This window comes from Pongo abelii, chromosome 16 (assembly GCF_028885655.2).
Source record: "Pongo abelii isolate AG06213 chromosome 16, NHGRI_mPonAbe1-v2.0_pri, whole genome shotgun sequence".
Taxonomy (NCBI): domain Eukaryota; kingdom Metazoa; phylum Chordata; class Mammalia; order Primates; family Hominidae; genus Pongo; species Pongo abelii.
The window spans coordinates 60284873-60300395 of record NC_072001.2 but is presented as its reverse complement, the minus strand read 5'-3'; the positions used below and the strand labels follow the sequence as shown (position 1 = coordinate 60300395).

Genomic DNA, 15523 nt, shown 5'->3' with positions numbered 1-15523 from the left:
ACAAATTGAATTTTCACTTATCTAAGTGATGATGCATCTGCTGAATTCTGATTTCCTTTTACTTCATCAGTATAAATAATTCTTTGATTTTTAAAAACTCAACTATTAAAAAATGTCTGATCATTATCTAAATAATAAATCTTAGAAATTTTACTTTTTCCTTAAGGAAAATCAGAAAGGGTGCTAGATTTGTTTTGCAACAGAAACATCAGCAAATATTTTTACACTATAGAATAATACAAACTAAGTATTTTCTCACACGAACTTAAACATAATTAGCTTACAAAAGAAAAAATTTAACTGGCACACATAGCAAAAATATAAGCCTTTAAAAAAATGGCCTCAGACTAGACGAAGGCTTGAAGTCTGGAGTTTTTCATGTTAATGAAGTTAGCAGGAACTTTTTCTTTGTAACTTGATTCCCCTTGCAAATGGCCCTCATATATTTTCTGGAGAATTTGACTTTCACAGTTCTTATAGTTCTCTTTAACCCTTGCTCTCCAGGGCTCCCATGTCTTCCCTTTAATCTGCAGCTCCACATTCAAATGGCTGTCTACACATACAACAGGTGTATAAACAGTTCTTTGTCTGAGCCTAGAGCCTGTGGGGCCAGCCAGATAGGACTCGGTTTAATTGTTCACCTCGTTAGCATACAGCTGACAGGCTGCTGCTGTTGGGGGAGTAGCAGGGCAAGGCAAACCCCAAGGCCTGCTACCCTCCACGTTTCAATGATTATGAAGAGCTCCATTTCAGAATAAAAGGCCCATGTCATTAAATGACACCATCCTGCATACTCAGTCTTCACAATCTACGTATGGCCTTACTTTTCTGGAAGCACCCAACAAACGACTTGTTTTCATTTAATTTGGCCAATGGCTTTAGCATTCACAATGGAAAAATGTTAAATCTAATTAGTTGATGAATAAGAGGTCTTGTGAATTGAGGGACAAACTGAAAAACAGTATGAATTCCTCTTGATTTTGAATCGTATTCTAATAATTTGTTCGATTTGTACCAGTCACCAAATACTAATGATTTAAATTAATCACTATTAATTTACAGATTGGTTAAAGGATCTTTATATACTGTCTACTCCAAGATTTTGATTTATCTGAAGAGAGGTTTTACTAGACACCTGGTAGTATTACATTTGTTACGGTTCCTTTTACATATTTCCATAAATGTATAACCTCTATGGCTTTCAAATTTTAAAAAAGTTGCCATTTTGAACAATTTTGTATTTTAAAATGTTACCAAAACCCTTAAAAAGCACTATAATGTCGTCTTAATAAAAATAAAAATTTAAAAAATGGCACATTTAGGAAAAAATTACTTGCAGAGAGTAAAAGAGTGGTTAAAAGTAAAATCCTTCTATTCAGTTGAAACATACACACACAATTTCTACCGTATTACAAACCCCATTACTAAAATTAAATACTGTACAAGTGGAAGATTAAAATGATTTCAAATTTATTTTGATAAATGACAAAAATGCCAAGACAATTTTGAATAAAATATGACCCTATTTGCCTATCACTCTTTAACTTAGTCTTAAGTCTCCTGTAACTAAGAAAAATATAGTTTCTCTAATTGCTTTAAAATTTAGAAAACAGACATGATTTATATTTTTAAATCATTATATAGGGTAGCCTTACACTTTACAATTGAACATTAGTTACTATGCTCTCATACAAGAATATGTCACTTCTTCAACCACCCCTTAACAACAAAAAACCCAAGCAATACCAAAATATAACTAACAGAAATGCCTGGATTAAATTTTATCAGGACTTGTAACAATGAATCAAAAGATCTCACAAATGAAATTTTATCCTATGTTATGAATAAGAAACTGTTTTAGATCTGCATCAAGCTTCCAATAGTACAAAATGCTTCGAATTTCATTTAGTTTTGGTTTGAAGTTGAAGTTACTATCTGACTGAGGAATAACCATACTTTTCATTAAAGAGAAAGGTGCTTTGATGGAGTTATCTTGTTGGGCCTAGGTACTTAGGTATTACGGCCATAAATCAATGGGATGTCACTAATTTTATATTGCAGAGAGCTCTTTTTATTGCTCAAATAAAATTCACGATTCCCTTTTTTTTTTTTTTTAATTGATACAGGGTCTCACTTTGTCACTCAGGGTGAAGTGTGGTGGTGTGATCACGGCTCACTGCAGCCTTGAACTCCTGGCTCAAGCGATCCTCTCACCTCTTCCTCACAAGTACCTGGGATTACAGGCATGTGCCACCATATGTGGCTAAGATGAGGTCTCCCGATGTTGCCCAGGCTGGTCTTGAACTCCTAGGCTCAAGCAACAGTCCCACCTTAGCCTCCCAAAGTGCTGGGATTACAGGTGTAAGCCACCATACATTGCTAAAATTCATGATTCCTTTTATTTTCAGTTTTCTACTAAAAAATTTTCCTTCTTCTCAGCAGTTTATTCTAAAAGTTTAGCCTTACGCTAAATAAATGGGAACAAAATTAAAGCCAAATGCTGACATTTGAATAGTTCTAAAAACTCTTGATTTCACGTTTTAAAATTTAAATGACATATCAGTATCAAATACTAATGAGGACAAGGAAATGCTCAGCCAAATGGTTACTATGTCCGTGTAGACTTTACACTGCTAGTAACCTTGATCACTGACTTGTCTGTACTGCAGGCTGGGAGCTGATCTGTCTGTACCACTATATATAGAGAGAGAGACTTTTTTTTTTTTTTTTAAAGAGACAGGGTCTCACTCTGTTGTCCAGGCTCAACTGCAGTGGCGTGATCACGGCTCACTGCAGCCTCAAACTTCTGAGCTCCAGCAATCCTCCTGCCTCAGCCTCCTGAGTAGCTGGGACCACTGGTGTATGCCACCATGCCCAGTTAATTTAAATATTTTTTTTGTAGATACAGGTTCTCACTTTGTTGTCCAGGTTGGTTTCAAACTCCTGCTTCTAGCAATCCATCCAGACTGGCCTCCCAAAGTGCTGATTACAGGTGTGAACCACCATGCCTGGCCTGTACCACTTTTATCCTGCCATCAACTCTTACTCTTCCACTACCAGTGTATCCTGGCTTGCCTCAAGTATTCCAATTACTTCAATAAAACTCTCAAACTACTCATTAACATAAGCCAAATGTTATAGGCTCCAAGAAAAAGAAAAACATGCTAACCCCATTATATCTGCTGAGGTGCCAATTTATAAGTCAGGAATTCCCAAGGTCTGGCCTCTAGCCAAATCTTGACCTGTGTTTTTGTAAATAAAGGAGCTTGTTTTTGTAAATAAAGTTTTATTGGAATATAGCCATGCCCATCTGTTTTCATATTGTCTATAGCTGCTTTCATATTACATTGTCAGAGTTAAGTAGTTGTGACAGAGACTATACAGCCTACAAAGCTGAAAATATTTACTCTCTGGCCCTTTATAGAAAAAGCATATTGAGCCCTTTTCTAAATGCTAGGAGGAAGAATGATATATTTAAACCCTACAATTAGGATGCTGCCCATTAGGATAAAGTTCCATTATAACAAAAATGTCATCTGAATGTTCTGTGGAGGTCCTGAAAATATCTACGTTTATCAGAATAATTCTATTCTCTGCAATAAACAAATGGAATAATGAAAAGTAAATGTTTTTGAAAGAAGCTGACCTCATGAATTCTATATGGTGGTACAAAATTGCTGATCAACAAGTATTTCTGTGATCACTTTGTAAGTCTGGCCATATAGCCTCCATTATTAGGAGCCTAAAACAAATACTAACTTATGTTAATGCAGAAAAAGATAGACAAACTTCTGCAAAGTTATAAGAGACCAAAAACAAGGTGGGGCGGGGTGGGGAATTGATTCCAGAATGTAAAACTACATTATTTCTTAGTCATGATTAGTTAGGAGGATGTATTGTTGTGACAAGGGGACAATAAAAGCTGGAGATTAACTCTTGGAGACAGTTGGCAAGAGTTACAAAAACATGCCCCCAAAATCACACACTCTGAAAGAATATGAAGAGTTGATTCCATATAGGTGGGTGCTGAGCATGTAAATAAAGGGATCCCAGCAGTACTAATGGAAGTCCTCAGACATGGAAAAGAACCACCACGATAAGACAGTCTTCCTCAACAACATGCCTAAGACTCTGCGGGGATAGTCAGTGGCAGACTAATCTTCATTTCATTCCATCCTTTGGTCTTTTTTGCTGAAGCTGAGAACTGAGGACTCAACAGCTAAAAGGCTTACTTCAGAAGGACAGGAGATGAATACTGACTCACCTAACAGTGTCAGATTTTGTCAGCTAGTAACTTTATATTCTGAGGCTAAGCCTGCCAGATACATCTTATCTCCACTACTAAAAGTACTAGTGATTGTGTCTGGATGAGATGAAGATAGCAGATGATTTCTGGCAGATTTTCCACAGCTCTGTACCTGCTGAGAAGGTGATAAGGACTGAAGAGAAGACTGTGACAGACACACTGAACAACAGCTTGGGCTAGTTGCTGTGGCACTAATATTGCAGCTCAGACTAAGCCAGACTCACCTCATGTCTCAGAAGACCATTTTTTCTAGACTACTTTGAGATTTTTTTTTTTTCTTTTTAAGAATATCTCTGGCCGGGCGCAGCGGCTCACACCTGTAATCCCAGCACTTTGGGAGGCCAAGGTGGGCGGATCTCAAGGTCAGGAGTTTGAGACCAGCCTGGCCAATATGGTGAAACCCCATCTCTATTACAAACAGAAAAATTAGCCGGACGTGGTGGCGGGTGCCTATAATCCCAGCTATTCGGGAGGCTGAGGCAGGAGAATTGCTTAAATCTGGGAGGCAGAGGTTGCAGTGAGCCGAGATCACGCCACTGCACTCCAGCCTGGGCCACAGAGCGAGACTCCATCTCTAAAAACAAAACAAAACAAAACAAACAACAACAACAACAAAATACCTCTGGCAGACCTTCTGTTGTTCTGAAGTGGGCAGTGCATTCCTTCAGCATATAGTGGGAGCTACTTTCTTAGTTGCAAGTTTTAGGGTGTCATCAAATGAAAGAGTTTTTCCCTCTAACAGTCCTTCTAAAATGCACTAGGTTTCTAGGTGGCTTTGGAGGACTAGATTTTGATAAGTCTCCCTTTCTATTATGGAATATCTGAAATTGGTAAAAAAACAACTTTCTTAAGATAAAAGTTCCATTTTATGCAAACTCCAACCGGGAGGAGCCAGATATATATTAAATACTGTAGCTGATAAGTTGGAATAGGAGCAGTAAGCTAGTAAAAGTGAAGAATTAAAAAATCATTAAGAGGTAAGGAATAAGACTGCAAATATTGCTGCTGAGACTAACTTAAAATTCAAGAATAATGATTTTTAAGTCATGCTTCTAAATAAGGATAAATGGTATTTCAACAAATTATTAAGTTATTCCGCATTCATATTTGTAACAAATTCCTTTTATTATACCATTAAAATTATTTCATTACTATTACCAACAGTGATAACAATACCCTCTCATATTTTTTTCTTTCTTTCTTTTTTTTTTTTTTTTTTTTTGTGAGACAGGGTCTTGCTCTATTGCCTAGGCTGGAGTGCAGTAGCATGAACATGGCTCACTGCAGCCTTGACCTCCTGGGATCAAGAGATCCTCCCACCTAAGCCTTCCATGTAGCTGGGACCACAAGTGCATGCCACTGTGCCAGACTAGTTTTTTTTTTTATTTTTTGTAGAGATGAGGGTCTCACTTTATTGCCCAGACTAGTCTTGGAACTCCAAGCAATCCTCCCGCCTTGGCCTCCCAAAGTGCTGAGATTACAGGTGCAAGCCATCTGACATTTCCCCATTTTACTAGTTTAATAAACTTACACATGTTTTGACACTTATTAGCTTATCAATAGCAATAAAAAATACTTTAAAAGGAGACTGATTTTCAAGATTTCCTGACATTAAAAAAAACAAACACACACAAAACAGGCATCTAATGTTACCCATGCTGCTGAAAATACAGTTCTCAGAAAATAGGCAGCTTTGTGTGATATTTACTTCAGAGCCTCAAAAATGAGTATATGTATGTGTAAGATATATGAGTGTGAAAATCTGGAACCAATCCTGTCTCACAGAATACAAGCCTTCAGCATTTGGGGCAACTAATTACTTTGATGATAGGTAAGTTTTTAGCCTGCATCACATGGCTTACAGCTAAAAATCTGCTTTGTAGAAGAACATTTCACAGCATGCAATGAACCTTAAAAACCATGCCATAAACATGCAAACACATGGTATAAGTTTAAAATAGCAGGTTCAAAAAGAACTTCATTTCTTTAAAAGATAATTTGGATAAAAAATAATGTAAGACGGTAAACACAGAATTTTTGACGTGTATGGCTGTAGAACAAACACCCCCTTTAAAAATTATCATATTTTTTTAAAAGATGGACTGAGTTCTTAGAAATTCTCTTTGTGGATTAATCTAAAATTGTTTCCTTTATTTATTGCTGAAATTACAGCCATTCTTAAAACTACCTCCCCCACAGTTTGGGAATAAAGTTTAAATTTGGATCTGTATAAATTACAGTTTCACATTCTTTCTACCACTGAAGGCTGGTTCTAAATTACAATAAACAACTTTTCTAGATCAGAACTCTTGCTATTCAGATTTCTTATGCACTATTTCAAGGCAAAAACTGCTGTGCCAATTATTACTCATCTGGAAAAAAATCCAAGTTTAAGCTAAAAATGATCTTTGTAGAAAGCTTATGCTTTTTGCACAAGGTCACAAGAAGATTTTATGGACTAATATAATACTTAGCCAATACTTTACTGCCAAAGACAGTAAAGAAAATTCTGAAGAGTTAGTCTTTACCTTCCTTTCAGAAAGATCCTCTTCCCAAAGATTTCATTAAAGACATTTAGGACAAGAATCTTTAGGGTTTACTACAAAAAAGATGAGCATGATTTTACCATTGAAGCTGATCGACTGCTTGCAACAAGGCTTGATCCTCCATAGTTTGAGTTGAGGCTTCCAATTGGTGCATTATGGGATGGTCCCAATAAACTGTGTATATCACTGTGACCAGCAGGCAAACTGGTGGAAGGTCCCACAGCATGGTTCCGCAGCACATGGATTGCATCATCCAGTCTGTCTAAACGATCCTCCATTCGAGACTGCTGTATGGATTAAAAAAAAACATGGTGGTTATTGCTGGCATCTGTTGGATTCATTAACTGCTATGTTTCCTACTATGTGATATGTGGAAGATAGCAAGTGAAATGCAGTATCAAGTAGCTTCAAAAGCAACCACCTGAACTATAAATCAACAACAAAAAAAGGCTGTATGTATGGAGATTATGCTAAATTTTCAAAGCTTCAGAAACAAATCACTGCTTTATAAAATGAATTTACCAAACTACCATGAGGTTATTTCTTTTAGCTTCTACAAAAAATGAAGGATACTATGTCATTTCTCAATAACAGTTGCTAAAAAAAAAAAAAAAAAAGTACAACCTATTCTTTAATACTGATCTTTGAATGATGGCAATTTGGGGAAGGGACCTCAAATCCAGTAAGTTTAAGTTTTAATTTTGTCTTAAGTATATAAAGCACATGTATCTTATATGGTGAACACATCCAGATATGTTCTTTGACAAAACTAAATAAATGGTATTGTCTGTCTGTGGATACACACATGCCCCATACACAAACATATTAGAATTAAAAAAATCAAAAGCACATGCCAGTAGAGCTGTTTTAAAAAGGATCACTTTCAACAACATAAGCGACAAAAGTATTCCTAAATACTGTGATAAAAACTGAAACAGTCAATTGTTTGATTTTTAAAGACTGGAGTCTGTACAGCTTAAAGATTTTAAATGAATAATGGGAAGTATAATTAATTGAAACACAAAAAAGGCACCATCTAAAAGAAATAGTACCTCACAGACATCCTTTAAGAAGGACATTGCATCTTGCAAATGCTCGTGAAGTTGCTGCTCAACTCGATTTTTCTGGCAAAGTCAAGACAGAACAGGAGGCAAAGCACAGGTTAAGATTAACTCCAAAAGAGATGAGGAAATAGCTGATATGCATGTCAGCATAACATGTTAGTAAAGTTAACGCCAAGACTTGCGAGATCTATTTTATTAAGATATGAAAAGGCTGGGATTCAACAGGGAAGTTACGAGGTTAGCATCTAAACAGCACACATTGCTTATAATTGCTTGCAAAATATATGAGAAGCAAATGTTCCTTCAATTTAAAATGTTCTGTTAGTCACAGAAAAAGAATGTTTCTCTTTGCAACCTGGAATTACGAATAAGAGCATGACTTAGCATTCCATCAAATCATCCTTATTTTGTTTTTATTATACCGTGTAATTCTGGGTTACAAATGTAAGTATACAAAAGCAACAGTAGTCAACATTCTCCCACAAATTCTTCACGCTCAAGTATCTAGAAGGTTCCTTTACTGCCTTGTTAAATAATGTTTTGCTTGTATGATTTGCACAACACACTTTTTTTTTCCATAAGAAAACATGGGAAATAACACTTTCATGACAAAAAACACTGGTATTCATTAAAATTTTTAATGGAAATGTAATAAACCACACACAGTATTATGAGAAAGGGTAAAATACAAAAGGGTAAAATTTTGCATTGCTGGATTAAATTTTCTTGCTTTTACTTGTCTTTTTAAAAAAAGTTTCCCTTTATATGTAGACATAGAAGCATAGAAAGATTAAGCCCTAGATTTGTCAAAGAGACAAAAATCCTCATAACACAATTTTAACATCAGCTGTCCTGACACCAGAAGCCTGATGTCCCAAAGAACAGATGGCAAAAGGCATACCCAATGTGTCTTATATTGTTCAACTGAATCAGCCATTTGTTAGCAAAGAATTCGTGTGCAATGCTAGCCTACTGTTTCTTTATTGTTATGCCAGATTTACTAAAAACAAACAAACTCTAAGCTATCAGATAAAACTGATGTATAAGAGGCTCTTACCAGGGAGTGGAGTGAATTTTCATAGCTTGGGGATGAAGGTGCTTGCCCTCCAGGTCTGGGCCACTGACTGGTACCTGTTAAAACCCAAAAGTACCCACACACCTGGGTTAACTCAGTGATCTTGATAATGTTGTGAAGGAAAGGGTAAAGATACTCAATAACTAAATAAATTTACATGAATATTTTTGTTTGGCCTTCAGCATAGTATTGGCTACTTATAAGCCCAATACATTTTTAAAAATCTTTCATTATGAATTCAAAAAAGTGGGGTGCTGAGAAAACAGAAAAAAAACCCTGTAATTTTAAATACAGCTACCTTTATGTTTGCACATTCTTTAGACTTAGTCCACATGCCTATGTATCTCGAGAAAATGCACTTATAATGTACACACTTTTAAAATTCTGTCCCCCTTCCTCTAGCATTGTACAGAAATTTTGATAATACTATTAATGACTACATTATTATTTCCCTTATTCTCTACACCTAGTCTGTTTTTTGTGTTTTGATTTTTCTTTTTCTTTTCTTTTTTTTTTTTTTTGAGATGGAGTCTCACTGTCGCCCAGTCTGGAGCGCAGTGGCACGATCTTGGCTCACTGCAACCTCCACCTCCTGAGTTCAAGTGATTCTCCTGCCTATGCCTCCCGAGTAGCTGGGATTACAAGTGTGTGCCACCATGTTGGCTAATTTTTTTTTTTTTTTATTGAGATGGCGTCTTGCTCTATTACCTGGGCTGGAGTGCATTGGTACAATCTTGACTCACTGCAACCTCTACCTCCCAGGTTCAAGCGATTCTCCTGCCTCAGCCTCCCAAGTAGCTGGGATTATAGGCACACACCACCACGCCAAGCTAATTTTTGTATCTGCAGTAGAGACAAGGTTTCACCATGTTGGCCAGGCTGGTCTCGAACTCCTGACCTTAAGTGATCCGCCCGCCTCAGCCTCACAAAGTGGTGGAATTACAGGTGCGAGCCACTGTGCCTGGCTTCTACACCTAATTTGCTTAGCCACTATTATTTCACTGCTAGACATTTTGGTTGTTACCACTCGGCTATTACGAACAGTGATATAGTAAACATTACTCTTGAGTTTTTTTCCCCCAGGGGGAAGGATGTCTTGAGGATAAGTAGCATTTCTGAATCAAAGGGTATAAATATATTAACATAAGGACAAATTGCCTTACTAGGGGGTAATATTAACTGACAGTGCCTTTAGCAATACACAGATGAATAAATTTCCCATGACTGTAAATGATCTTGGGGTCATCTATTAAAAAATGTCCCAAAATAGTTTATACCAAATACATTAACTAGGAAAATGTTATAAAAACTTGTTAGATGTTGTTTAGCCTGTGATGTTAGAAAGGTATAAATCTCATTTAAAAAATAAAGATAGAAAAAGAAAAGATATCAAGTTCAGAGTATAAAGAATGAAAAAAAGAAGCATAAAAAAATAAAATAATTCATCCATATGTTAGAAGGCAATGTTTTAATGGTCTTGCGAAAATACCTCTAAAAGGAAAAAGACAAAAACAACTGATCAAAATCTTCATTATTTCATGATTGTGCATCTGAATATGTCATTTACAGAAAATAATAAAGACTATTTAATTAAATATATTTTTGTTCTTAATAAAAGCTTCAGTGACAATTTGATTAGAAACCAAAGTTGGAAGTTGAAGGTTTAATTTGTCTCACACTAGAACCTTTTATTGCAGGTCAATTTGCCATATTTAGGAAGCTAATGTGACACTACAATTTATTTGCTATCTTAGAAAAACTTGAGGTAAATTAGAACTATTACAGTTCATTTTAGCTGAACAAGACTTTAATTATGAAACAATGTAGTAATTGTATTCATCAATTATATACATTTTACAAGTTGAAAAGTTGGATACAGATTCTTCATAACCTGATTAGATTTCACAATTAATTATATGCATACTGTTATAATTACATAAATATACTTTAAATACTAAAATTGTGAGAAAAAATATGTACTTCAGTTAACAATTTTTTTTTTTTTTACTTACGAGCAAATTATAAACAAATTATTTTGAGGACCATTAAAGGCTTCCTGCTAGACATACAAATGTAATCATAAATCAACTACAAACAAATTATGGAGAATCTAAAATTGCTCATTGAAACAAAAGCTTGTGGGCTAATTTTATAATTAAAAGGCAGAATTAATCAACCAGAAAATCTCAATAACTGACTATATGAAAAATATATAAAAACAACCAGCCAACACCTTACTGCTGATTTCAGTGCATTACTGCTTTCTAAGCACTGATGCAGAATTATGAATTTTAGGTGATCAGGTTAATCATAATCAATTTTGAAAAATACCTTTAATTATTAAAAAAGAATTTATCTTAATGTTGTTAATATTTTACTTTTCAATCATTTTTTCTACTCCTTCTGTAAGCCCAATGTAATAGGAGCCTGATCATCAAATTACTTTGTGTGCAATATTAACATGTTTTATGTTCAAATGCCTCAGATTTGTCAGCATGCATCTGCTTTTGCAAAACAGACAGTTTTTGTGATTGTTCACTAGCTTAATATTGAGGAATCAGATGTGCACACTGAATTACCCGGGTAATAAATCATCTAGATAATTTTTGGTGCTATTAAAAAAACTGTACAAAGGTCTATCTTCAATGTGTAATTCATTAAACTGGAAAAAAATATACATACACTTAAACTTATTTTGTTTTTATTACAGACTGGCCTGTTCCAGTGTTAACGTACTTTGTTAAAGCATGCTGAAGTCAGGTAACTGACTTAACACCAGGCAATCTGAAAGGTAATAAAAATAAGTAGCTCACTGATTAGCTGAAACTGAGAATTTCTCTTTCTCTCCTTATTATTTTTTTCTGTGAATTCTCTGAAGATTACTATTGGGTACCACAATTATTGAACTTTTATTCATTTATATTCCAGAAGGAGGTAATGAAAGGCAAAGGATGACTTTGCTTGTTTGCCTTCCAAGCTCCCTTAGTAAACTTATTCTCTTACTGCAAATGCTCATTTTTTCCTAAATAACAACTGCAGTAAACAAAGCCATTCCTCTCTTCTATCTTGTGGCCAGAGCACTGATTTTGTTCACAAGGGGTGTGGGAGGTAGGTCTGTCCTTTCCTAATAGGAACCAGGTGAGAGCAATTCTATTCTTAGCCCTAGGGATAAATCCAGATGCTAAGATAAACATGGTGGCACCATTTCTGTTGCAAGCAACTGCATTAGGCCCAGTGCTGGCCAATAAGACGTAAGGGGAAATCTGTTTAAGAGGCTTCTGGAAAAGGATCCTTAAAATAATTTTTAAAAGACTCTTAAAAGAAAGAGATGGGATACTGAACTTGAGTTGGAAGAGGTGAGTCCAGTCGTCTGGTCTCAAAATGGAGGTAAAACCGCTGCCTGGTGGCCCCCAGCCCAACTGCAGCCGTTGCCACCACTGTGGGGGTGGGGTGGTGGGGGAGGAGGGCCATGATTCAAAGGAATCAGAGCTTTTGCAAAAACTTTTTATTGGTGGTCTGAGCTTTCAAACTACAGATGATAGTTTAAGAGACATTTTGAGAAATGGGGCACACTCACAGATTGTGTGGTAATGAGACCCCAAAAAAAACGTTCCAGGGGCTTTGGTTTTGTAACTTACTCTTGTGTTGAAGAGGTGGAGGCAGCAAGGTGTGCTAGACCACACAAGGCTGATAGGTGTGTAGTGGAACCAAAGAGAGCTGTTTCTACAGAGGATTCTGTAAAGTCTGGTGCCCATCTAACAGTGAGGAAAATTTTTGTTGGTGGTATTAAAGAAGAAACAGAAGAATATAATTTGAGAGACTACTTTGAAAAGTATGGCAAGATTGAAACTGTAGAAGTTATGGAAGACAGGCAGAGTGGAAAAAAGACAGGATTTGCTTTTGTAACTTTTGATGATCATGATACAGTTGATAAAATTGTTGTTCAGAAATACCACACTATTAATGGGCATAACTGTGAAGTAAAAAAGGCCCTTTCTAAACAAGAGATGTAGTCTGCTGGATGACAGAGGTCATAGAGGTAGATCTGGCAATTTTATTATGGAGGAAACTTTGGAGGTGGTAGAGGTAGTTTTGGCTGTGGTGGAAACTCTGGTGGAAGAGGAAGCCATGGTGGTGAAGGTGGTGGCAGCAGAGGTACTTATGGAGGAGGTGATGGTGGATATAATGGATTTGGAGGTGATGGTGGCAACTATGGTGGTAGTCCTGGTTACTGCAGTAGAGGGGGCTATGATCTATGATGGTGATGGACCAAGGATGTGGTGGTGGTGGTGGAGTGATGGTGGAGTGAAGGAGGAAATTTTGGCAGTGGTAACTACGGTGGCGGTGGGAACTATAATGATTTCAGAAATTATAGTGAACAACAGCAATCAAACTATGAACCCATGAAAGGGGGCACTTTTGGTGGAAGAAGCTCAGGCATTCCCTATGGTGGTGAAAGTGGTGGATATGGTAGCAGAAGGTTCTCAAAACAGCAGAAAAGGGCTACAGTTCTTAGCAGGAGAGAGAACAAGGAGTTGTCAGGAAAGCTGTAGGTTACTTTGAGACAGTTGTCTGAAAGGCATTAGAGGAACTGTAAAAATCTGCCACAGAAGGAACAATGATCCATAGTCAGAAAAGTTACTGCAGCTGAAACAGGAAACCATTCTTGTTCAGGACTGTCACAGCCAGTTTGCAAAAAGGGCAGCTACTGACTAATGCAATGTAGTGTCAATAAGATGTATATCCCTGAGGTCTTTTATCTGTTGTAGCTTCGTCTTTTTCTTTTCACTACATCAGGTATATTGCCCTGTAAATTGTGGTAGTGGTACCGGGAATAAAAAATTAGGGAATTTTTAACTTAAAAAAAAAAAAGAGATGGTCTTTTTTCATCTATTGGAGATTGTTATGTCTGTATGTAGTACCCTGAACTGCTGTCTTGCTATCAGCCTGAGGAAGAACTGCAAAGTAGAGCAGGAGCCCTGACATAGGGGGCCAGGACCTCACCACACAAGATAATAAATCCTCTTACTGTTCAGACTAGCTGAGACAAGAGTTTCTTCTCATTTTAGCCTAAAGCATCCTAACTGATACAATATCTCAGAACTTTCCTTCTAAGCACTCTCTATGTAGAAATGTATGCTCTTGACCCGAAAAGTTCCCAAGGAAAACACTGGGTATTTAAAGAATGATGGCCTTAGAAGCTGCTGATGTGGCTCTGCACCTGTGTATCTATCCTTAAAAGACCTGTGCTAAGTCTAACTGATGCTCAAAAGCATAAGGAATGGGGCCAAGTGTGGAGAACTCCACTCACAGAGTGGGTAGAATGTTTTTACTCTAGATAACAGGCCATTGCCACACAAGATGCAAAATAATGTCCACACATTTATATAGGAGCTCTGGTTTGCTCTATTCTTTTCCTTTTTTTCCCTTTGACAGTGAATATTTTATCACACAGTGCTTTCCTTTCTTCTTTCTATCTCATCTCTGCCCTGCTATGGGTGGGTAGGGGTGTGTGTGTGTAGATAAGAACCACAGACACAGGAGACAGGAGAGATGCACCTGCCTAAAATCAGTCTTTGATTTGCTGTTTCAACACAAGTATGTGAAAGTATTTTTCTTTGATTATGACTGCTGAATTGAAAAAGAAGCCTTCATTACATAATTCAACAGTCCAGATTTTCATTAACAACCTGAATTAAAGAGAAAAAGACAGCATCGCCCATTAAATATCAAATAAAGATGAAGGAGGAAATTTAAGATTTTACTTGTGACCACTAGTTTTTTGGAAAATGTCTAAATCTTGGATTCTGCATTTCACTGATGACCCTTTCATAGATGCTGAGCTCTGCCATGGCCTGCCTTCCTACTCAGTGTTCATTAAAACCAAAGGATACTTTGGCAGCTATCTTACTAGACAGACAAGGAGAGGTAGTGGGAATGCTGATATGGAGACCTCGGATAAGAAAGTGAAACAAGCTGTGGCAAAAGTGACATTGATAATTTTAGTAAAACTGTGCAAAGAGGGTGAGTAGGGTTAGAGTTACATCACTCTTCCTGTAATTTCAGCTCTGCTAAACAACAACTTTAAGTCAATGGGTCTTTCATAGTCTTGTCTATGTGGGGAACAGCTGTTTAACTTTTACTAGACAGCTGAAGCCCTGGTGTCTGAGACAGTGGCAGAACCTGCTAATAGCTGAAAGCAGCTGCCAGCAGTTCATCATCCCCAAACCGGAATGCTTCTTAGTAGAGCCACAAAGCTAACACTCAAAGCATAGGTGATGGCCAGGGCCACAACGCAAAAAGGCTTAACAACAACAACAAAACACAAAACTGCATGGACTTAACTAATGGCTTGATTAGGAAAACAGAATTATTTCCCCAACTGTTGTTGGAGGAATATGGTAACTTTATCCAGTTGCCAAATGCCTTTTCCTCAAAACAATCTAACATATTTTTTCTTCAGCAAGGCTTTTCTCCAAACACTGCTCAGAAAAATACAGTTCGAGTTTTAAAATTATAGCTTAAAAGATAT

General features: G+C 36.7%; 1 protein-coding gene and 1 pseudogene across 16 annotated transcripts in view; one reads left to right on the top strand and one right to left on the bottom strand.

Annotated features, from left to right (window-relative positions):
- The window catches only part of TCF12 (transcription factor 12), a 374537-nt gene that overhangs the window by 28246 nt on the left and 330768 nt on the right, over nucleotides 1–15523 (bottom strand). For 10 of the 16 annotated variants that reach the window (XM_063716671.1, XM_063716673.1, XM_024232305.3 and 7 more), the window contains 2 exons: nucleotides 8974–9047; nucleotides 6933–7139 (listed from right to left, as the gene is read on the bottom strand). In XM_063716671.1, the coding sequence (XP_063572741.1) occupies nucleotides 6933–7139; nucleotides 8974–9047 (281 nt within the window). Of the gene's footprint in view, nucleotides 1–6932; nucleotides 7140–7904; nucleotides 7977–8973; nucleotides 9048–15523 lie in introns of all 16 variants that reach the window. The other 6 variants (XM_054531552.2, XM_024232310.3, XM_054531553.2 and 3 more) reach the window with 1 other exon arrangement.
- On the top strand, nucleotides 12373–13544 carry LOC134760230 (heterogeneous nuclear ribonucleoprotein A3-like; annotated as a pseudogene).